General features: G+C 34.9%; 1 protein-coding gene across 6 annotated transcripts in view; it reads right to left on the bottom strand.

Annotated features, from left to right (window-relative positions):
- PDS5B (PDS5 cohesin associated factor B) overlaps nucleotides 1-25,158 on the bottom strand; it is a 196,775-nt gene that overhangs the window by 34,642 nt on the left and 136,975 nt on the right. For all 6 annotated transcript variants that reach the window (XM_060079876.1, XM_060079875.1, XM_060079880.1 and 3 more), the window contains exons 20-23: nucleotides 18,032-18,155; nucleotides 15,091-15,249; nucleotides 4,597-4,665; nucleotides 3,041-3,177 (exon numbers count right to left, since the gene is read on the bottom strand). In XM_060079876.1, the coding sequence (XP_059935859.1) occupies nucleotides 3,041-3,177; nucleotides 4,597-4,665; nucleotides 15,091-15,249; nucleotides 18,032-18,155 (489 nt within the window). The remainder of the gene's footprint in view (nucleotides 1-3,040; nucleotides 3,178-4,596; nucleotides 4,666-15,090; nucleotides 15,250-18,031; nucleotides 18,156-25,158) is intronic.

Raw genomic sequence — 25,158 nt, 5'->3', positions numbered from 1 at the left:
TTTTCTTAGGTCAGGCTCCCAAGGCAATAGAAACAAAAGCAAAAATAAACAAATAGGACTTAATTAAACTTAAAAGCTTTTGCACAGCAAAGGAAACCACAAACAAAATGAAAAGACAACCCAGAGGCTGGGAGAAAATATTTGCAAATAACGCAACTGACAAGGGCTTAATCTCCAAAATATACAAACAGCTCATAAAACTCCACAACAAAAAAACAAACAACCCAATCAAAAAATGTGCAGAGGACCTAAATACACATTTCTCCAAAGAAGACATACAGATGGCCAATAGGCACATGAAAAGATGCTCAACATTGCTAATTATTAGAGAAATGCAAATCAAAACTACAATGAGGTACCACCCCACACTGGTCAGAACGGCCATCATTAAAAAGTCTACAAATAACAAATGCTGGAGAGGTGTGGGGTGGTACCCTCTTATGCTATTGGTGGGAATGTAAATCGGTAAAGCCATTATGGAAAACAATATGGAGTTTCCTCAAAACACTAAAAACAGAGTTGCCATATGATCCAGCAATCCCACTCCTGGGCATATACCCAGACAAAACTATAATTTGAAAAGATACATGCACCCCTATCTTCACAGCAGCACTATTTACAATAGCCAAGACATGGAAACAAGCTAAATGTCCACCAATAGATGAATGGATAAAGAAGATGTGGTGTATATAATGGAATATTAATGGAATATTACTCGGCCATCAAAAAAGAATGAAATAATGCCATTTGCAGCAACACAAATGGACCTAGAGGTTATCATACTAAGCAAAGTAACTCAGAAAGAGAAAGACAAATACCATATGATATCACTTACATGTGGAATCTAAAATATGACATGAATCAACATTATCTATGAAACAAAAACAGACTCACAGATATAGAAAATAAACTTGTGGTTGCCAAAGGGGAGGAGGTGTAGGGGAGGGAAGGATTGGGAGTTTGGGATTAGTAGAGGCAAACTTTTATATACAAGATGGATAAACAAGGCCCTACTGTATAGCACAGGGAACTATATTCAATATCCTGTGACAAAATACAATGGAAAAGAATATGAAAAAAAATATATATATATATATATAAATGTTTACCAGAGTCACTCTGCTGTACAGCAGAAATTAACACACCACTGTAAATGAACTATACTTCAATAAAATTTTTTTAAAAAGCAGACCCAATGTAATTCAAATACATGTGCAGAATTCAAGTACACACATGATTTTATTAAAGAATACCATGGATAAAAACAGGTGAGGGACTTCCCTGGTGGCACAGTGGTTAAGAATTCACCTGCCAATGCAGGGGACATGGTTTCAAGCCCTAGTCCAGGAAGATATCACATGCCACACAGCAACTAAGCCTGTGCACACAACTACTGAGCCTGCACTCTAGAACCCACGAGCCACGACTACTGAGCCCACGTGCCACAGCTACTGAAGCCCACACGCCTAGAGCCTGTGCTCCACAACAAGAGAAGCCATTGCAATGAGAAGCTCGCGCACCGCAACGAAGAGTAGCCCCTGCTCGCCGCAACTAGAGAAAGCCCGCGCGCAGCAACGAAGACCCAACGCAACCAAAAATAGATTAAAAAAAAAACAGGTGAGATCTAAATATGCACATAAACAATGTAATTAATAAATTTAAGACAAAAACGTATTAATACTAAGGAAATTTTTCTCTAATTATTATGTAAATCTTGAACGCTAGCATGTAATTATAAGAGTAGAAGGTGAAGACAACTAATTAGACTGAAGGAAGGTAAATAAATGAGTTATACATGTGGAATGTTTTACAGTTTTCTTATTATTTGAGTTGTTTGAGAAGAATGTGCTACTGTTAATATTCTATGCAAAAAGTACAGCATGAGCAAAACATATAAGAAGAAAAGAAACAAAGATGGAAAAGTATTAAGCAGCTGGCAATCACCATTTATATTTTGTCCTAAAGACTTGAAGCTAGATACGTATGTTAAGGTGGGGGAAATTATTCTCACATGCTTTATTACCAATAAGAGACAATAAATGGCACTTGTGCTTTCACAGAGGACAAACTTCTAAATTTTAGCTAACCTTGACATAATAACCACTACCACCATCAATACTTCTAATTACTATGTGCTGGGCAGTGGTTTTTTTTTGTTTTTTGTTTTGTTTTGTTTTGTTTTTTTGCGGTATGCGGGCCTCTCACTATTGTGGCCTCTCCCGTTGCGGAGCACAGGCTCCGGAAGCGCAAGCTCAGCGGCCATGGCTCACGGGCCCAGCCGCTCCGTGGCATGAGGGATCCTCCCGGACTGGGGCACGAACCCGTGTCCCCTGCATTGGCAGGCAGACTCTCAACCACTGTGTCACCAGGGAAGCCCTGGGCAGTGTTTTAAATACATTAAATATACTAACTTATTTGATTATCGTAACAGCTAGATGAGATAGGCGTAATCATTATCTCTGTTTTATAGATGAGGAAACTGAGGTACAGAGAGGTTAAAGTAACTTGCTGAAAGGCACCTCGCTGCTAAGAGGTGGTGCCAGGATTTGAATCTGGGCTCCAGAGCTCATGTTTTCCGTCACTATACTATACATCTTTCAAACAAAACAAAATAAAACAAACAAAAGGGTATGCGTATTTTTAAAAATTTGCATCAAGTGCATTTTTTACATTTGCATATATTTATACTTCTGGAAACAGATTCAGTAAGTTGCCTTCTATCCAGTCCTTTTAGCTTTAGACATTAACAAGAATGTAAAACATCAGTTATTGATTGGTACACTAACATTTTCACATTAGATATTCAAAAAAGTAAACATCTATTTTTTAAAATACTTAAGATTGTACAGCAGTACCTTGCACTAGACATGAGACTGTCATTTTGAAATAACCATTATAGAAAAGCCTATTACAATAAAAATATATGCATACCTACAAAGCAATATTAATTATCTTTTAAAAAAGAAACCATCATTCAACAATTACACCAGACATTAAAATAGTGTGTAATCCAAAGAACTCTGAAGTTGTAATTACATACCTAATTTTCCCCTGTTCCGTCAAGTCTCCATCACTATGCAGTATTGTTGTGAGCAATCTTAAAGTAGAAGTTCCTGATTTACTGTGATTATTTTTCATTCCAAGTAGCCATCGAACCATCATTTTAATAGCCTGAATCTATTTAAAATACAAGTTGACAAATAAAACATTGCTACCATTTAAAGAAATTCTAGATCAGCCCTGAAAAAAAATGAAGAAATGTTTTTAACAGGTATTTTTTAAGAAAAGGAAAGAAAAAAATTATTTTTTTCTGCATGTGTGAAGATAACTTTGAATGTTTTAAATTAAAGATGTCTCACCCCCAGGTAGTTGACAAATGAATGATTTATCTAAAAACTGGTTCTTTTTGCTTTTTAAAAAATGTTTCCCCAACAAACACTTTACCCTTTAGAACCCACAGTAAAATTGTGCTAACTTCCCTAGTCCAGAAAGATCCCGACTGAAAATTATATTCGATCTTTTGTGTCTAAGAGTTGATACCACCTTACATTTGTACTGCATTTGACAATTATGAAGTACTTAGTACTTTAAAACCTGTTACTGCCTCTAAGGCTTGCAACAGTCCTTTCAAAGGGGTGCATATTATCTCTTTTTCACATATTATCTTAATTTTTACAGATCTGAGGCTCCGGAGCTAAATGGGTTTTGAACAGTGGCACGTGGCTAACAGTCTTAAGATCCTCTTCCTGGGCCACTCTGTAACCATGAACTTAAGCACAGGCGGCCAGCCTTCTAGTGCAGTGCTGCCCAATTATACAAAACTGCTGCTTGAGACCAATGCTGAGAAAACAGGTTTATACTGGAACTCAAAAGTTTCAAGCATCATTCAATGACGCTAAAGGAAAGACTGCCCTACAGGTCTGGAGAAATAGTATCAGAATCTGAAGCTGCAATAATGTGACAAAGTAGTTCACAATATGAAACATAAACAAATACACAACGAAATGATTTGCAGGAAATTATAATTAGAAAAACAATATTTAATATATTTGTTCCTGGCCTTTACACCTTGGGCAGTGGCTTGATATGAGGTCTACATTACAGAGTACAGACAGTTTTAGTAAAGCAATACTTTACAGCTGTGATGAGCAATCCTTTACCCATAACTCCTAATTCAAGAAATTACAGATTGAATATTTTTTAGTAAAAATAAAAAAGTATATCAAATCCCATGGAAAAGATGAATAGTCTTAAAACCTGGACGACCATCTTTGCTGAATAGGAGAATGTACATAAGAAAACCAGCACTGCCTTTTCCCATTAAAAGGTGGATATCTAAGAAGCAGCAACATGGAGAAAGTTTTCAAACTTTGTTTTCCAGACTAGATTATGTGCAGCTGCCCACAGGCCTCAAGTTTCTCATTATTGCCCTGCACTCTCACAGCACAGAGGATAATGTCATACAATAAATATAAAAACCTGAATGATTTTAATAGCCGTATCTTTATAAGAGGAACAGACATTTTAACACCTATAATAATAATAATACAGTATATTAAATATATTAAAATCAACAGATCTATGCATATCACTCACTTTGACCATTGTCTCAGGTGAAACTTCTTCATCTGGAACCCAAAGCTTAGTTGTCTTTTTTCCTGGAAGCTAAACAAAAATTAAGGACTTTAAAACACAAATACATATTCTCATGTGTAATTAATATTTAGTGAATGAATGAAATTTTTATCTTCTGCAACAACAGTCATTATACATGACTATGTTTTCTGTTACTTACTCAAAAAGGTTGAAAGACCTGTCTTCACTAGCACCACAAATGAACCTTATACATCCATCACCAGCTGGTTCTTTGTAGGTGTGAGATAGGACCAAATTTAACCACTTATATATATACTTCCTTACTCAATCCCCTTTAAGTCTACCGTTTCAATTATTTAAAGCAGTTGGCAAAGACTAAGATAAAAATCAATGGAGCCAAAAAGTATACAGATGACCCTTGAACAAGACAAGTTTCAACTGCACAGGTCCACTTATATGTAGATTTTTAAATGAACACCTGCTACAGTAATACACAATCCACAGTTGATTGAATCAGAAATGCCCTGTGGATAGGGAGGAACCACATACAGAGAGCTGACTACAGATTACATTAGGATTTTCCACGACACAAAGGGTTGGCACCTTTAACCTCCATGTTGCTCAAGGGTCAGCTATAGTTCATAAATGCTGAAGGAAAAGGTATCTGCAAAAAATCTTGAGCAAGGAACAATTATAAAGGTTTGCAGAAGTAACAGAAAACATACATTAGTGTCTTCCTATTTAAATTCCACCAAAATGGCAACACACACACACATGCATGTAAACACACACCAGTTAGCTGGGCCGGAAAACAAAAGGGGCCTCCCAAAAAACCAAAACCAAAGAAAAATTTCAAAAAACAAAATATACAGTAAAAAAAATTAACAGAGGTAAGAGGGCTTACAACTCCAGAAAAGCACAGAAGGAGACACCCTCCAAAAAGACATTTTTTTTTCCAGCACAATCATAGTATAACCCTGAGATGATAAGCTGAAGGTATTAAGAAATGTGAATTTACAGTAGCAGCCAGGAAATTAAATAAGGTGACAAAAGAGCTGAACCCAATCTTGGAACACTGGAGATCCCATTTTTACCTCGACCTGACATGAGTCATTTCCAGTTGGAAACAGAAATCAAAGAGCAACTCAGGTAACCCTTTGGCAACAGGATAGGTAGCTCAAACATCCAGAAGGCAAACTCCCCAAACACACAGAGCTATTTACAAACAGCTTAAGAATTAATTCTTCAGCTGAGAAATGCCTTCAAAGTGTGAAGTGAAAATAATGAAATAAAGATCTCATTAGAAACATACTGATGAAATTTCTGAACTAAGAATATCCAAAAAATCTCAAAGCTTGCATGGAGGAACCGACCAAAAAAGAAACAAGAACCATATCAACTTCAGATTTCTTTACACGCCAAAAAACAATATTCTGAATTTTCTGTTAGCCAAGTGACTTGAAAAATAGAATTCTAATCTTCAAAAATGAGGAGGAAAATATTTTCAGAAATCAGAGAGAAAGCTTCCAGATTACGAGCCATTCTGAACAAATTATTCAAAGATGCACTCCACTAAAATATTTAATTCACAAGAAAATTCAATCAGCATAAATTATTACAAATAGAAAATAAACAAAAAAGTTATCATAAGTAAGACCAATAGACAGGTTCAAAAATAAATGAAACCACAACAGATGCAACACAACCAAAGACAGAAAAAATCTAAAACTAATGGACAAATACACTAGTCAAGATCTAAAAGCATTTAAACAGGATATGGATTTATATGGGATACTAATATAAAAAGGATATTGTTGTACTTTTCTTTAATCTTACATAAGATATAAAATTCATGAACATCTGTAAAACTAGCAGTATAATATCAAAACAAACCAAAACAAAAATGATTTTTTAAATAAAGAACATCGAAAACTTCATCATCACAGCAGTAGACTTGAATATACCTCTTTCAAAAACTGACAGATGAAGCTGAGATGAAAAAAGGTAAGTACAGGAAATACATATAGAAATATAAGGAAATACATAGAGATAAAATATTTAAGGATAAAAAAAATCAAAACTGGCCTTTCTCATAATTATGATGAAAAGTAAAGAGAGAAGAGTTTAGCAAGACAAGATGATATGAGATTAAAAACTATAAAATAATTCCCCAAATCCACCACAAAATAATTTTAAAAACTGAAATACCTAACAAAGTTGTGTAAGAGAAATATTTAAATTTTCTTTACAGAGAAAATTATAAAACTTTAATGAAAGACAAATTGTAGATGAGCAAACAAATGGGAAAGAATAGAGGCTGTGTATGATATGAATGTTAGCACTGCAGATGACTGGAAGAAGGAGAGATCATTCCATAAATTCTGCTGGGAAAGTTGGTTACCCTAATGGAGAGTAGAAAGAAATGGAATCCTTAAGTCACAGCATACAAGAAAAAGCAAACAAATCAATTCCAGATGGATTAAAATTTTTATGTGTGAAAAGAAAACTTTAAAACTTTTAGAACATATGGAAGACTATTTTTATGACAATGGCATAGGAAATGATTTCTTAAACAAGATATAAAAGCATTAACTACAAGAGAAAAGAATGATAAATGTAGTTAAATTAAAATTAATAACTTTTGTTCAGAGGACACAAGGAAGGGAGTAAAAAGACACACCATAAATGAGATTTTATGCATTTTACGAACATACTTCAACATGTACCTGAAAAAATATTAGTGTGTGTAAAGATTATCTATGAGAAAAAGACAAACAACCCAAGAAAAAAAAGCAAAAGACATGAAAAGGAATTTCAGAAAGGAGGCAACATGCATGATGACTAGACATATAAACTTTTTTAGAAACCAGGGAAATGCAAATTAAGACTATACTGAGACACTGTTTTATATCTAATTAGATGGCAAAAATTAAGAAATCTGATGATAATGTGTGTTATACACTGCTGAGAGGAAAATAAGTTTTAACAACCATCTTCAAAAATAATTCAGCAATAAAGTGAAAAGTTAAATATGTGTATAAACTGATGTTCATCATTATATCGCTCTTGTGAATGTAACCTGGAGAAATTTGTGCTCATATGCATCAGAAGGCCTCTATAAGAAATTCACAGGAGCACTGTTCAAAAGAGGAAAGAAATGGAAATACTCCAAATGTCCATTAGAAGAATAAGAGACATTTCACACAGTGATATAATACAGAGTAATGAATGAATGAACTACAGCTAGACTTGACAACAAGGGTTATTCTAAGAAACATATCCATAATGATAATATCAAGTCACCCAAGAATATATACAGTATAACTCTTATAAACTTCAAGAACAAACAAAATTAAACAAGTACATGTTTAGAGATACATATATGGTAAAATGGTGTTTTGTTTTAGTTAGGGAATAATAAACCAAAATTCAACAAAGTGGTTACCTGGGGCAGGAAAGAAACAGGAAGAAAAGTTTGGAGAATAATAAAACCAGGTGCTAAGAATTCATGGGTGTTGAATCTTTGCAGGCAAAGTTTCAAAAGAGGAGAATAATCAAGAAATTTGAGTCTGGCATTAAAATTGCTTTTCTTACATAAATGATGGCTGATTCTGAAAGTGAAAAAGGTTAAAAGGTTGAGCAATGTTTTCATCACTGTCACAGAGGTAGAAGGAAAAAAAAGTGGAATTCTGAGTTCAATAAAGAGTAGAGTCCTTGTTAGACACCCTAGACTTGTGGGGGGATCCCAAACAAAAACATCCTAGACATAAAAGTGACCAGAAGAAGAATAAGCCTGTCAAAAACTGAAGCCTAGCCTCCAATCACTGCAATCTTGACTGAATGAATGTGATCTCACAGTAGCTCAACTGCCTGTCAGAAGCAAAAATAAATCCTGTTTGGAAGAACTATAAAATCATCCAGAGCCTCAAATTATCTCTACAATTTTTTGTTCACAAAGTCTACAGCTCAATCAAAAATAACGTGTGCAAGGTAAGACTTGACCAAAAATCAAGCAAAAAACAGACAAGAGAAAAAGAGCCCCTGGAGATCCAGATATTGAGGCTAACACACATAAACTTTAACATAATTAAAGATGTTCGAGGATTAAATGATAAGAAAAAGAATTTCGGCAGGGAACTAAAAACTATATTTAAAAACTAAAGGAAATTACAGAATAAAAATATATTAAAACTGCAATTAAGAATTCATATTTATAGGTTTAACATAAGAGTAGACAAATCTGGAGAGAGTGAGTAAACTCAAAGATGGGTCAGAAGAGAACAAAACGGAAGCATGAGCAGGCTGAAACAGGTATACCTCTGAGATACTGCACGTATGGTTCCCAACAACCACAAGAAAGCAAGTATTGCAATGAAATGAGTTACACACATTTTTTGGTTTCCCAGTGCATAGAAAAGTTATGTTTACACTATAACATGGTCTATTAAACGTGCAATAGCATCATGTCTAAAAAAACAATGAACATACCTTATCAAAATACAAAACAATACAAAAATAGAATAAGAAAAAGCTATTACAATAGCAACTATTAATAGTAATGACTATCTGGGTCTTTTGCCCATCTAAAAAAATTGGGTTGTCTTTTTGTTGAGTTGTAATCATTCCTTTATAGAGTCTAGATAAAAGTCTCTTATCAGATATATGATTCGCAAATATTTTCTCCCATTCTGTAGGTTCACTTTTCCCTTTTTTTTAAATTGATAATTCTTTTTTTAAAAAATGAGACATAATTGGCATATAACATACTAGTTCCAGATGTACAATGATTCAATATTTCCATATACTATGAAATGATCACCATAATAAGTCTAGTTTTCACCCATCACCACAGTTACAATTTCTTCTTGTTGTGATGAGAACCTTTCAAATCTACTCTCTCAGCAGAAACTTTCAAATAGACCATACAGTATTAATAGCTATAGTCACCATGCTGTACATTACATTCCTTGACTTATTATTTTATAACTGGAAGTTTGTACCTTTAGAAGACTCCCTTTACCCATTTTGCACATCAGCCATCCCCTGCCCCTGACAACTACCAATCTGTTCTGTGTATCTATGAGTTTGGGGGGTTTTGTTGTTGTTATTTGGTGTTTTTTAGATTTGATTCCATGTGTAAGAAAGATCACACAGTATTTATCTTTCTCTATTTCACTTAGCATAATGCCCTCAAGGTCCATCAGTGTTGTCACAAATGGCAAGATTTTTTCTTCTTTTTTATGGCTGAATAATATTACATTGTATATATACACCACTTTTTCTTTATCCATTCATCCAATACATGGACATTTAGGTTGCTTCTAAGTCTTGGTTATTGTAAATAATGATACAATGAACGTGGGGGTGCAGGTATCTTTTTGAGTTAGTATTTACATTTCCTTCAGAAAAATACTCAGAAGTGAAATTACTAGATCGCATGGTACTTCTATTTATAACTTCTTTTTCCTATTTTTAATTTTTGGAAGATCCTCCATACTGTTTTTCATGGTGGCTACATCAATTTACATTCCCACCACCAGCAATTTATATTCCCACATCCTTACCAACACTTGTTATTTGTCTTTTTTATATTAGCCAATCTAACAGGAGTGAGGTCCTATCTTACTGTGGTTTTGATTTGCATTTCCCTGATGATTACTGATGTTGAGCACCTTTTATATAATTGTTGATGATTTGTTTATCTTCTTTGGAAAAATGTCTCTGCCTATTTTTTAATCAAATTGTTTTTTTTGCTATTGAGTTATATGTGTCATTTATATAATACGGATATTAACCCCTTATCAGATACATGATTTGCAAATATTTTCTCTCAGTAGGTTTCCTCTTCATTTCGTTGATGGTTTCACTTTCTTGATAATGCCCTTTGATGCACAAGAGTTCTACATTTTGATGAAGTGCAATTTATCTGGTTTTGGTTTTTATTTTTTTGGTGTTTGTGCTTTTGATTTCTCATGCAGGGGTACACTGCCAAATCCAATATTAGGAGATTCTCCACGATTTTACTGTTACTTTTGTTCTAAATCATATGTATATAATCTATTATGTTTCATACTTTCTTAATTATTGTAACAAGGTATGATATCTAGTAGCTTAAGTCCTCCAAATGTCTTTAATGATGACTTCTGCTGCTGCTGTTCCTCCTACTACTACAACTACTTCATCATCATCACCATGTTCTCTTCTTCTTCAAGATGATTTTGGCCATGCCTTTTGCATATCTATTGAAATTTTACAATCAGCTTGTCTCTTCTCCCTATACCACTCTACCCCAACATATACACACACATCTGGCTAGACTTTTGATACATATTGTATTGAACTGTAAATCTGCAGATAATTTTCATCATTATAGTAGCACCATCCCATTCCATGGTATTATAATCCTGACCTTTTCATTTCATGAAGACAGTACATACCTTAGGTGGCCTTGAACTTCACTGAGGAATGTTTCTTAAACATCTGTGTAGAGGTATTGCTTACCTTTCTTAAGTATATTCCTAGGCATTTAATGCTTTCTGATGTTACTGTAAATGTAATTTTTAATATTTATTTTCTAATTTTTTATTATTGGCATAGAAATATAGTTACTTCTTTTTTACATTGACTTTGAATCCCGGGACCTTGTTAAAGGCAATTTTTAATTCTGTTAACTTTTGCATTCTTTTAGGTTTTCTCTGTTCATAGTAATAACACCTTTTTTTCCCCCTTCATTCTTAATGGTTTTTATTTCTCTTTCTTCCTCCTAGAATGGCCAGAACCTTCAAAACAACACAAGTGGTGATGGTGGATATTTTTATCCCATTCCCAATCTCAGGGGGAAAAGACAGAGTAACAGTAACAAATATAAGACTTGAAGACTTCTAAATGTCATATATAGAACTGTACACAACCCAGTTCTAACACACTTTCTGTCAACTTTGTATTTAATTAGCATATTCTGCTTACATGTTATGTAAATAGTGATTAGGATTAATTGTCACCTGAGGAACTTCCCTGGTGGTCCAGTGGTTAAGAATACACCTGCCAATGCAGGGGACACGGGTTCGAGCCCTGGTCCAGGACAATCCCACATGCCGCAGAGCAACTAAGCCCGTGTGCAACAACTACTAAGCCTGCACTCTAGAGCCTGCGAGCCACAACTACTGAGTCGCGTGCCACAACTACGGAAGCCCGCATGCCTAGAGCCCGTGCTCCGCAACAAGAGAAGCCACCACAATGAGAAGCCCACGCACCGCAACGAAGAGTGCCCCCGCTCGCCACAACTAGAGAGAGCCCGCACGCAGCAACAGACCCAAGGCAGCCAAAAATAAGTATTTTTTTTAAAAACTGGCCAAAAAATAAAATAAAATAAAAATTTGCTACCTGATGTTTTTTCAGTTTGTTCTATCAGTTGTGTTCATTTTCATCTTCTTCTTGCCTTATTTTTGGTTAAATATTTTTATTCCATTCTCCTCTTTACTGGCTTATTCATTTTATATTTTCCTATTCTTTTAGTAGTTGTCCTAGAGAGTAGTGGTCTTAACTTACTGAAGGCCAATTTCAATTATTCTGTCTTAAACTTTCAGAACAGTAGTAGGTTCAGTATTCTAAGAAAACTTAAAATACGTCAACTCCCTTTATACTCTGATGCTTACTGTGCTCTTGTTCACACAGGACCATTACTGTTCTAATTTTATGCAGTTAATATTTATTTAGATTTACCAACATATTTTCCTCTTTCTCTTGTTTTTCACTCTGTTTTGTCTCTGTGATAATTTGCTTTCTACCCAAAGAATTAAAGTAGAAATTCTTTTAGCTGGGATAACTGCTAATGAACTCTTTCAGTTTTTGTTTGTCTGAAAATGTCTTTATTTTGCCTTCCCCCTTTTTTTTTTTTTTTTTGCGGTACGTGGGCCTCTCACCTCTGTGGCCTCTGCCGCTGCAGAGCACAGGCTCCCAACACACAGGCTCAGAAGCCATGGCTCATGGGCCCAGCCGCTCTGCAGCATGTGGGATCTTCCCAGACCGGGGCGCGAACCCGTGTCCCCTGAATCGGCAGGCAGACTCTCAACCACTGCGCCACCAGGGAAGCCCTTGCTTTCCCTTTTTATTTATTATTTTTTTTATTTTTATTTTTTTCTTTTTGCGGTATGTGGGCCTCTCACTGTTGTGGCCTCTCCCGTTGCGGAGCACAGGCTCCGGATGCGCAGGCCCAGCGGCCATGGCTCACGGGCCCAGCCGCTCCGCGGCATATGGGATCCTCCCAGACCGGGGCACGAACCCGTATCCCCTGCATCGGCAGGCGGACTCTTAACCACTTGCGCCACCAGGGAGGCCCGCTTTCCCTTTTTAAAGGATACTTGATCCAGGTTTAGAATTCTAGATTGGTACATTTCTTCCACTTGATAATTTGAAGATATTATTCCATTATCTTCCATTTTCTTATCTTTTCTTTTGAAGTCAAGTGACAGTCTTGTCCCTTTGAAGGTTTTCTGTCTTTTTGCTGTGAATGCTTTTAATCTTTTCTATTTTGATTGGTTCCAGTTTTACTATGATGTATCTGGGTGTGCTTTGTGTTATATTTATCCTACTTGGGGCTTCTACATGATCTTGAATGTATAGCTTTGACGTCTTTCATAAATTTTGAAAAATTTTCTGGCATTATCACTTCAAATACCATTTCTGTTTCATATTCTCTTTCCTCTTTTGCTGTAGTTCTAATTACACTCTAAATATACAATTTTTTTTTACTGTGACCCAGCTGTCTGACATACTTTTTGTATACATACAAAAATTGTTTCATTAGGCTTCACAGATACTGCATTTTTTTACAAATTGAAGGTTTGTGTCAAGCAAGTCCATCAGTGCTATTTTTCCAACAGCATTTGCTCACTTCATGTCTGTGTCACATTTTCATAATTCTTGCAATATTCCAAATGATTTCACTAGTATTACATTTGTTATGGTGATAAGTGATCAGCAATCTTTAATGATACTATTGTAATTGTTCTGAGGTGCCATGAATCACACCCACATAACACAGCGAACTTAATTAGTAAATGTGTGTGTTCTGACTGCTCTACAGACTGGCCATTCCCCCATCTCTCTCCCTCTCCCTCAGGCCGCCCTATTCCCTGAGACACAACAATGCTGAAATTAGGCCAATTAATAACCCTACAATGGCCTCTATAAAGTGTTCAAGTGAAAGGAAGCATTGCACATCTCTCACTTTAAATCAAAAGCTAGAAATGATCAAGCTTAGTGACGAAGGCATGTCAAAAGCTGCAATCAGCTGAAAGTTGCACCACTTGTGCCAGTTAGCCAAGTTGTGAATGCAAAGGAAAAGTTCTTGAAAGAAATTAAAAGTGCTGCTCCAGTGAACACGTAATGATAAGAAAGCAAAACACCCTTATTGCTGATATGGAGAAAGTTTTAGTGAACTGGAGAGGAGATCAAACCAGCCCAACATTCCCTTAAGGCAAAGCCTAATCCAGAGCAAGGTCCTAACTCTCTTCAATTCTGTGAAGACTTGGCGAGGTGAGGAGGCTGCAGAGGAAAATCTGAGGCTAGCAGAGGTTGGTTCATAATATTTAAGGAAAGAAGCCATCTCTATGACATAGAAAGTACAAGGTGAAGCAGCAAGTACTGATGCAGAAGCTGCAGCAAGTTATCCAGAACATCTAGCTAAGGTCATTAATTAAGATGGCTATGCTAAACAACAGATTTTCAACGCAGAAAACAATCTTCTATGGGAAGAAGATGCCGTCTAGAACTTTCATAGCCAGAGAGAAGTCAATGCTTGGCTTCAAAGCTTCAAAAGGACAGGCCTACTCTCTTGTTAGGGGGCTAATGCAGCTGGTGACTTCAAACTGAAGCCAATGCCCATTTACCATTCTGAAAATCCTAGTTTTAAGGTTTTCTTTTCACACATACGTGTATATATCTAAAAACACAAAGACGTGCATAAAACTCCACGTAACTGTAAGGGGTCAATTCTCCAAGACCCAAACATGCCATGCCCTACCCCAAATACTCACATACTGGAGACAGAGAAAATCACTATTTCTTTCCCAGTGTTTTCTCCCAAGGCTCTTTTAATTCTCTCTTGTATGTATGAAATGCAACAACTACTATCATAACAACCATACTATAAACTAACCTGTCAGTCTTCACATTTTTAAAAAAAGATGTCATTATAAAAATTAAACCCTACAAAGTTGAAACAGACAGAATCAGGTGATATTCTGTATTTATGAAGGAAAATATTCCAGGTCATAGTCCTATGCTCAACTAAAGAGATGTTACAATGTTGTTTCACTTACAATGCAGATACAGCCTATTAAAAAGATAGGAAAACCTTTAAGTTAAACCTTTAAGTTTAACCTATAAGTCAGCCAAATTGAAGTGTTATTTACATCATTTCACTTCTCTTTGATGCATAAAATTTTAGAAGATAGCATTGTGAAGAACACACAACTAAAAAATAAAAATTACCCGATCATTCATGAGAAGATCTTTCACAATGAAAGTAGCTACCAAAGACTTCAAAGGAGCAGCAAACTGATCCGGTGCAAGGAGAGCAATATGACCAATAGTAACCAGCGGTGTTATGAGATGTTCCAGGTTGCTTGGATCCAGGCTCTTATGCAGAGGCTGAAAATGAGGAAAGGAAAATGATCAACTCCATAAACATGCAAATAAGCTGTTCACATATTTCACCTTCAAATTTTAAAAACTACAGAAGTTCCAATACATGGTTTAAGTAGTAGCTCAAGCTTACATTTAAACTTTTATAGGTTATTTATGTAGAAGGCATCATATTTAAATATTTTCAGTTTTGCCCAAGTTATATTTTAGAGGTTAGGTAAAGAACATTTCAGCATGAAGAATCATATTATGTATCACATATTTTATGACCACATATATAACTATGTTAGAGACTGCTAAGGCTCACCAATATCCACTTCCATTCAAGGATGCCTATATGTGCAGTTAGGTGAGGATGTGAGTAAGTTCTGGTTACCAGAATGGGAATGAAAGTGAGGTATGCCATGCCTGTACTGAGGCAGATATGAGCAATGTATCTTCTCCACATTCTCTCTCTTTACTCACTGGCTGTCTTAGTATCAAGGATCCAGTGGGACTCAAAGAGAAGCCACTAGTCAAAAAGGGTCTGTGTGCCTAAGCCACTGATTAGAATACAATCAAAGCACCCAATTAGGCTTTTTTCAGGACCAAGAAATAAGTTTTATTATGTATAGTCACATGGATTTTTGTGGATTTTTATAGCATCAAATATTAAGTACCATAACTAATAAAATTATTTTTATTATTCTAATAGGAAACCCAGCCATTAATATTCATTTTGCCATGAAAAAAGAATGAGGCTCCTTATATACTCACATAAATTGGTATCTAAAATATATTGTTAAACTTTTTAAATAGGAAAATCAGAAGAGTGACTACAGTATACTATCACTGGCATAAGGAGAGGGGGAAGGGACAAAATATGTGTGTATTTTGTGTATTTATATTACTTGCATATGAATAAAATCTCTCCAGAAAAGTACATTAGAAACTGATAACATTGGCTGCCTCTAAGAAACTGGGTGGCTGGGGATATGGGGGTGAAGCAAAAAAGAAAACTCTTTACTCTTTAGTATTTACTACTGGATATTTGTTTTGTATCTTTTGATTTTGAAGCAAGTGAATATATTACCTATTAAAAATTTTAATGACACATTTTAATGAAGAATTGATGCTCTATCCTCCTACACTGAACACCAAGAGTTCTAGGCTTGAAAAACAACACAAAACTGTTCTTCCCAACACACTGGGGCAATATGAGAGGCTTCGTTTAGTCAAAAGTATATTTAAATGAGTTTACTTCTTGCTATTCTCAATGACCTCCCTCAGTACCTCCATTGCACATCTAAGTGATAACTTGTTGTTTACATTATAAACAAATACCTGATAGTGTACTTTTTTCAATTCATTTATTATAGTGTGTGACAATTTTCCACAGTAAGATAATAAAATCATTTCTGAAAAAGCAAAATAAATGGCCAGTCCCTGGATTAACAGTAACCTCATAAAGGCCATATGTCTCTACGAAACCTTTTCTCAGAAAGCCAGCCAATCCTGTATGTCATAGTAGAAGGATTACCAGTTAGGTTCTCGTAAAGATAAGTAACAGATATCAAAAATGAAAATAAAAGTACCCTAAAAATTCAAGTTATTATCAGCATTATCCTCCTCATCATCATCACTGGAAGGAACAAAAAGGAGATTATTCAAGAAAAACAAAAGCTTTCTAGAAATCAACATTGAGTTCACTGAAGTCATCCTCTTATTAAAAAAAAAGACTATAGAAAGTATTTCCACCCCCAAATTTAAAATATATTACTATTTGCTATCTATAGCAAAGATGCTGTTTAATAAAGAAAACTTTTTTTCCTCCTTTAGGTCTTTAACATAATATATGACAAAATTAGCATAAATATTTCTAAAAGAGAGATAACAAGTCTAAGTATTTATGGTGGGTTAGTTTTCAGCATAATTTCCAAATTGTTTTGACTTCATTCAAAGCTCCTAAACTAAAATTATAAGTTAGGATTTTATAGATTTTCTGCTTAGCTTCTATTTGCAGGAAGAATGCTAAAGACAGCCCCTGATTATAACAGCTTGTAATGAAATTGCAATGCTTAGAAAGGGTAATAGTAAATCCAAGTAGAGAAAAAATAATATAAAATACATATTGAAAAGATGGTCAGTAGACATTTGGTCCTATCCAATACATCCATAAGACACTTGGTCTACACACAAAGGTCCTCGATATTTGTTCATATTTGGTCCTGTCCAAAACCATTTGGCATGGACCAAATATGCCCACAGACATTTTGGAGAGCACCAAAATATCAAGGACCTTTTGGTGTGGACCAAATGCTCTGCAAGAGAAAAGGCACATTTTAATCTGACATAAAATTATGTCAGTCATTGAAGTACAAACTTATACTTATTTACCTTACATTACAAATTAGTATGGATTTATAGAACTCCACACTTCAGTAGTATCTCACATATAGAAATCTAACTTTCAAATCTGTAAACTGATAATCATCTACTACCTACTATCAGTAAGTAGGATTTTATATGTAATTACTTACTAATGAAAAATAGTTTACTAATACTAAATGTATAAAGTAATGTCAAAAAATATTATACAACTGTTTGATTTCTGAATCTGAGTTAGCATTAAACATCTGAATAATCAGATATTTTCTGATTTTAACTGCCCATCAATACTGATTATACTAATTCAAATTCTGAAAATAAAATATAAAATGATACATTTCCAAATGTGAACATCCTATAAAATCATTCATATTTGTTTTTTAACTACAACATGAAACAAACAAAAAACTTTTCTCTTTACCTCAAATATCTGTGCAAACTGTGTCTCTTTACTAGAAAATATTGCATGGATACAATGAATAGCATATTTGGCTTGACGGGGGGGTCCTTTTTTAGATTTGTGATGTAAAACAGGAAGCAAAGCTCTAAAAAAAAAAAAAAAAAATTAAAGAAAAACAATTAACCAGAAAACACAACATGACTTCCACTAGATACTTTAATGCTTGTATTTTTTAAGTAATGTTTTGTAAGAACAAAAAAAGTCTTAACATCTACTCAGACATTTTCAATCTATAATTTCACTTTATAAATATCTATATTAAAAATATAATCCAAATACAAGTATTTTTTACTTAACAATTATAAAAACAAACAAGGATGGTGACCCATTTCTTCTTTTTAATGTCATTCCTTTAGCCTTTTCTATTTCATTCTCACTGGTACCACTTCAGCTAAGCTTCTGCCACCTTACACCTTCTTTCTCCAGGCTCTTCCTCTTCCAATTCACCTTTTACTTTGTGCCAAAACAACCTACATGAACAGAAATTTGATCATTTAATCAATGCAACTTGAGCACTTACGATAGTGCCAGGCACTATTAGAAGTCCCAAATCCTTGCCTTCATGCTACCAGCATATTAGGGATAAGACACATGGTTATACGTAAATTAGCAAAACATATGTTATGTCAAATTGTGGTAACTCCTGTAAAGGGAAAAAAAGAAGCAGAAGAAGAAAAAGAGGACAGGAATAGGGAATGGGGCTAAGTGTGTGACCGTGTTACAATTTTAAACAGGGTGCTTATAGATGTGCTTATAAAGTAACATTGGCACAGAGCTCTGAAAGAGGTAGGGAATGGGTCATCGAGCTGCCTGGAGGAACATGTATGTATCCTATCATTCCACTATATAAAGACTTAAAATCCTGAATGAAGCAGAAGCTCTTAGCTCAACTATTATGAATACATCTCACAGTGAAAGCAACTTCTGAATCCTCTTCCTTCCCCAATAACAACCCAGTGTTCCAGTAGAAAAAAAAAATTAGAGATGAAATAATTCATTCTAATAATCTCAGGGTCTCAGAAAAGACACCAACAGCAAAATATATAAAAAAATAATAAATGACAAACTGAAGGGAAACTTTGCATTTCATGTTACAGAGAAAGGGTTAATATCTCTAAAATGTAAACACCTAAAATAGAGAATGAAAAGACCAACAATATCACAGAAAAATGGGTTGGATTTAACAGAGTAGAACGCTCTTCAAAAGAAGATAAACAGATTACCCCATGATGTGTGAACAGATATTTATCTTCACTCCTTTAAAAACAGATATAAATACAAATTAAAACTATACTCAGAGGACTTCTGCTTCAGATTAGGACAGTATACCTGAGACTGGGTTTACTCTTTTACCTTAAACAAGTAGAAAACAAGATAATATGTTAATGGTTTCAGACAGTGGACAGTAGGAAGCGCAGTGCGAAAATCTGTAAAAGATGGGAAACAAACTAGAAGAGCCCTACATCTGCCCCCAATTACTGCAAGGAAGTAGTTTCCAGACTGCAGTACAAGGAGGAGTAGAGACCCAAATAGAGCCTGGTGGCTGCATGCAGTTGAGGGAGACAGGAATGAGAATTCAGGGAGGCCAAGAGAGCTATACTTTCTACAGCAAAGCACCACAGAGGAGGGAGCTACAAAGAGAGAAAGAGAGCTAGAGTTCCGTAGACCTGAAGAGGGGTATCCCTGAGTCTTTGGCTGAATAATGATCAGCGTCGTGCAAGAGCAAAAACTACCTAAGACCAGGAAAAGAATGTCAGAAAGAAGCAGGCCAAAAAACTCCCTACCACACACAGGGCTGGGAGCAATTCATGTTTCCACCAGCCACAGCAGAAAGACCTTCTAATATATAATCAGGACAAAATTAATCAACAGACACAGTCCCAGAAATGGCACAGGTGACAGAATTAGCAAAGACATAAAAACAGTTGTTATAAATATGCTCCATATGCTCATGAAGGTAAGAAGAAAACATGAACATGAGGAGGACAGAAGTGAAATGTATATATTAAAAAGACCCAAATGGAACTACTAAATATGAAAAATATAATACCTCAAATTAAAAATATATACATAGAATAAAAGCATATTATATATATTATAGAAGAAAAGATCAGTGAACTTGAAGACATAGCAATAGAAACTATGCAAAATAAAACAAAAGGGGGGGGACAGGAAAGAAATAAGAATGCACATCAGTGACCTCCAAGACAATATTAAGTAGTCAAAAATACATGCAATTGGAGTCCCAGAAACCAAGGGGGTGAGAAGGGGAAAACATTAAAAAAAAAGAAAAGAAAAGAAAGAAAGAATTACCAAAAAAACACTCCAAATATGATGAAAATAAACCCACAGTCCCAAGAATCTCAATAAACCTCAAGCAGAAGAAACATTAAGTATATACCATTCCAAGGCACATCATTATCAATTTGGTGAAAACAGCGATTAAAAAAAAACCCTCAAAACCAGTCAGAGAAGACGTATTATGTATAGAGGAACAAAGAATGAAAGATCACTTTTCATCAGAAACCATGCAGAGTCCAGAAAATAAGAGAGTGACGTCTTTCAGGTACTAAAAACCAAAAGAACTCTCAACCTAGAATTCTAGTCCGAGCAAATTTAAGAATGAAGATAAAATAAAGACTTTTTCAGACAAAGAAAAGCTAAGATAATTAATTATAAGCAAAATTATACTCTAAGGAACATTAAAGTTATTCAGGAACAAAAATGATACCAGATGAAAATATGGATAGATATCCAAAACATGAAGAATGGCACAAAAAAAGGTAAATATATGTGTACAAATCAAAGAAATATGCTATTGTTAACCTGAGATATATCAAAGTGTTTAGGGCAAAAATATCAGTAACATATTGTAGCATTTATAACACATATAGAAACAAAATGTACAACAACAAAAGCACAAAAGCCTGGAGGGGGAAGGCATGGAAGTACACTGCTGCAAGATTTTTACAATACACATTAAGGGGTATAATTTTATTTGAACACAGATAAGCCAATAAAATAAAATCATTAAAAATAGTCAACCGCCAAGAGGGCAGAAATAGAAAGAAGTGGGAACATATATTAAGATGGCAGCTTTAAACCCAACTGTATCAACAGTTACATTAAATGGTAAATGGTATAAACATTCCAATTGAAAGAAAGAGTGTGTCAAATTGGATTAAAACAACCAAAATCAAAACAAACCAACAAAAACAAAACAAAGACCAAACTCAAACTATAGGATATTTAAAAGGTATTTATTTTACATATTAAGTCCCAGGAACATTTACAGGGAAGGAACGAAGGGAGGGAGGGAAGAATGAAAGAATGAGAGAACTGGGACTTCCCTGGTGGCACAGTGGTTAAGAATCCGCCTGCCAATGCAGGGGACACGGGTTCGAGCCTTGGTCCAGGAAGATTCCACATGCTGCAGAGCAACTAAGCACGTGTGTCACAAATACTGAGCCTGCGCTCCAGAGCCCGCAAGCCACAACTACTGAGCTCGCACGCCACAACTACTGAAGCCTGCGCGCCTACAGCCCGTGCTCTGCAACAAGAGAAGCCACCGCAGTGAGAAGCCCACGCACCACAAAGAAGAGTAGCCCCCGCTCGCCACAACTAGAGAAAGCCTGCGTGCAGCAACGAAGACCCAACACAGCCATAAATAAATAAATAAATAAAATTTTAATGTTAATTAAAAAAAAAAGAATGAGAGAATAAAAGACCACAAGAAAGAGATATGCCTTGCAAACACGAATACAAATGAAAGTAGATGCTGCTCTCAAAGACTGCAGAACAAGGAAGATAACCAGGGACAAGGAGGAACATTTCATTAACAACATAGTCTGTTGACAAGGCTATGGGGAACCAAGTACATTCATACACTGCTGGAGAGAATGCAAAATGGTATAACCACTACAGAGGGAACTGTAACAATATCTAGTAAAATTATGTATGTACTTATTCTATGATATATCCACAAAATAAATATTTAAATGTGGAATAACTGCTAGTATATGTAAAGAGAAAAAAAGCAAGGTGGAGAAAGGCATGTATAGTGTACTTTATCATTCTTCTATCAAAGAGGTCATGTGAACACACATACATGTACACATATGCACTGAAACACAACTAGACTGACATGCATGAAAAGACTTCTTTTACGTTTATCTGTAGGTAAGAAGGAACAGGGGAGAGTGCTGAGGAGTACATGCTAGACTGCTTAGAATATATCTTGCTTTTTCAGCTTGTCTTTAAAACCTGTGAATACTTCATATAATTAAGAAATAAAAAATTTTAAAGTAACCTCAAAAAATAAAAAGAAACAAATGAACAAAAGTATGCATCCATTTGGTGGCATAACCACACAAAGAATCATTCCAAGTAACTTTAAAACACAAGAATTTGACTGTAAATCCTTAATGTGATACACCCTAAATACAAAAGAGAACTACATAAGGCAAACAAACAGCTGTTTTTAGGAATCACACTGGTGGTGCTACTACTATTCTGAGACCGTTCTGTATTTATTATGGGATAATTCAAATGAGTTATTATGTAATATCATAGCTTTATCATCCTGTATTATCTCAGCATAGGGGAAAAGATAAAAATGTAAAATTGAAGAGGCTCAATAAAAACCCAATTTGAACTGGAATAATCAATATAAACATACAATGCATTTTATCTTCCAAAACCCCCTTTTTTTTTTAAGCTGTATCCACAGAATTGTCCTAGAAAAGTGACCCACACATTAGTAATTAGTACACACAAGATTGACATTCTGATTTCTTAATACTATTCCCATTAAAAGGAACCAGGGCTCCTCAGAGAAATGGCTGAATCTAGGTCGGGGGCAGGACATGTACAAGATGGGTCTGGAACATTTTGTCATACCAGGTTGCAAAGACATTACAAAGATTAGTGGACTTATTCAAAAGGATTCAGAAGTCAATCTGAATAGCCTAGAGATGGGACAATGTGAGCATCGAGTGATCACTGTAATTGACTGAAACACAAATATGAGTAAATCCATCAGTTTATAATGATATTTTTAAAAGACGACAACAGAGGATACTAGTAAACTCCTCACTCTTTATTTTGAACTCTGTTCAATACATAAAAGAATCACCCATTACTTACAGATATGGAAAACAAACTTATGGTTACCAAAGGGGAAGTGTGGCGGGGAGGGATAAATGAGGCGCTTAGGATGAACATATACTCACGACTACATATGTATAAGACAGATAACCAACAAGGACCTACTGTAGACACAGGGAACTCTACTCAATATTCTGTGATAACCTATATGAGAAAAGAATCTAAAAAAAAAAGAATATATGTATATGTATAACTGAATCACTTTGCTGTACACCTGAAACTAACACAACATTGCAAAACAACTATACTCCAATAAAAAAAAGATTATTCATGATGTTTTAAATAAACTGATAAATAAATTAAATGAAAAAAAGCATTTTAATTTTTCTTTATGTGCTTTAAAGTAATGCTTATGTTTCTGCAAGTTAATTGACTTAGAGCAAAATGAATAATATTAGGTACAGAAAAAAAGCCTGAATAAATAACTTCTGATGCTAAAAAAATTAAAAAAGGAAAAAAAAAAGGATCAAGCACTTATCCTGCCGAAGAATAGATGAGAAGCTCCTCTTTATAAAAGTATTCAGCTAACAAGTGATAAAGGAATGACAGAGTATCATTACTGATTACTAAATATGACCAGCTGCTAACATCATAAAAGAGAAACAGCCGGGTATTACATTCCTCCTGACAGAAGAGCATACCACCACCTACAAAGTGGTCCTGTGACGACAAAATTGCTGAAGCAGAATCCAATCAGGCCTCTGGATTCAACTATCACTTTACAGAAAACACAGGAAAATGTTAAAGCATGCCAAAGGCATACAATTAGCAAAAATCAAAAATCAGTTTATGTGAAATTCTTCAAGATAAACAACCTGGTTTCTTCATCAAACACAAAGAGAAGAGCTAACTGGAGGGGTAACCGACGGGAAAAAAGGGACTTCAGAGACCTATCAAGCAATAACAATGTAGAAACCTCACTTGGATCCCGATTCAAAAAAAAAAAAAACAAACTATTAAAAAAATTACTATATTTTTGAGAAAATTAATTGGATATTATTATTAACTGTGTTTACAATAAAAGCATTGTGATCATTTTTTTAGAGTTCTTATCTTTTGGAGATACTGAGATGTATAGATGAAAATATAGAGTCTGGGATTTGTTTTCAAATATAAGGGGAATGCGGGGAGTGGGTAGAATTATAAACGAAGTGGCTTTTAGTTATTTATATATAAATGGGTTGGTGGATACATGGGAGTTCACTATAATATTCTACCTCTTCTTTATATGTTTGAAAACTTCAATAATAAACTATGTAAAAAAACAATTCGAGCCTCACCAAAATGCCCTCTTTTTAGTCTGTGGTTTGTGGCTTCTTTGTGAAATGAAAAATTATTATTTTCTGGTTACTTCAGTAACTGAAGTCCCCAGAGAAGACCTATCTTCTCATAAGTCAGTCTTTACAATACAAACATCCATAATCTCTTTTCTTAGTAATCAAGAGAAAAATTACACACAAGTAAGAAGCAACTATGGTGGAGACTTTCAAAGATAGCAGGAGAAATTTTAAGTTCATCCAGTATTCTGCATACTCATTTAAACAGAAAACAGAAATAAACCAAAACAATAAGGAAGGAAAAAAAAACAATTTCAAGAATTCTAAAGCCCTAGGCAGACCGAGAAGTTAATGAACGTAAATGAAGCAACTACCTTCTGACTGCTTTTTATATTAATAAGTTTCTATTAAAGGAAATCCTTTATTCCCTCATTAAATTGATTTTTCCCCTTAAAATTCAAGGGGAAACCCCCCTGCCGCCCCGGTTGCTAACAAAACTGAAAAACATATTAAAAACACTAAAGAAAAAAACTCCAAATCCTACTACCCTGAAATAATTAGTGTTAACATTTTTTAGAACTACTTCTAAAATTTCTCTGCACATACATACACATATTAAATAAGTGAGAATACAAAATATATATT

The sequence above is a fragment of the Mesoplodon densirostris genome, chromosome 17 (assembly GCF_025265405.1).
Source record: "Mesoplodon densirostris isolate mMesDen1 chromosome 17, mMesDen1 primary haplotype, whole genome shotgun sequence".
In the NCBI taxonomy this organism is placed as follows: Eukaryota; Metazoa; Chordata; class Mammalia; order Artiodactyla; family Ziphiidae; genus Mesoplodon; species Mesoplodon densirostris.
Note: the sequence above shows the minus strand (reverse complement) of the source record. Positions and strands in the feature narration are given on the sequence as shown.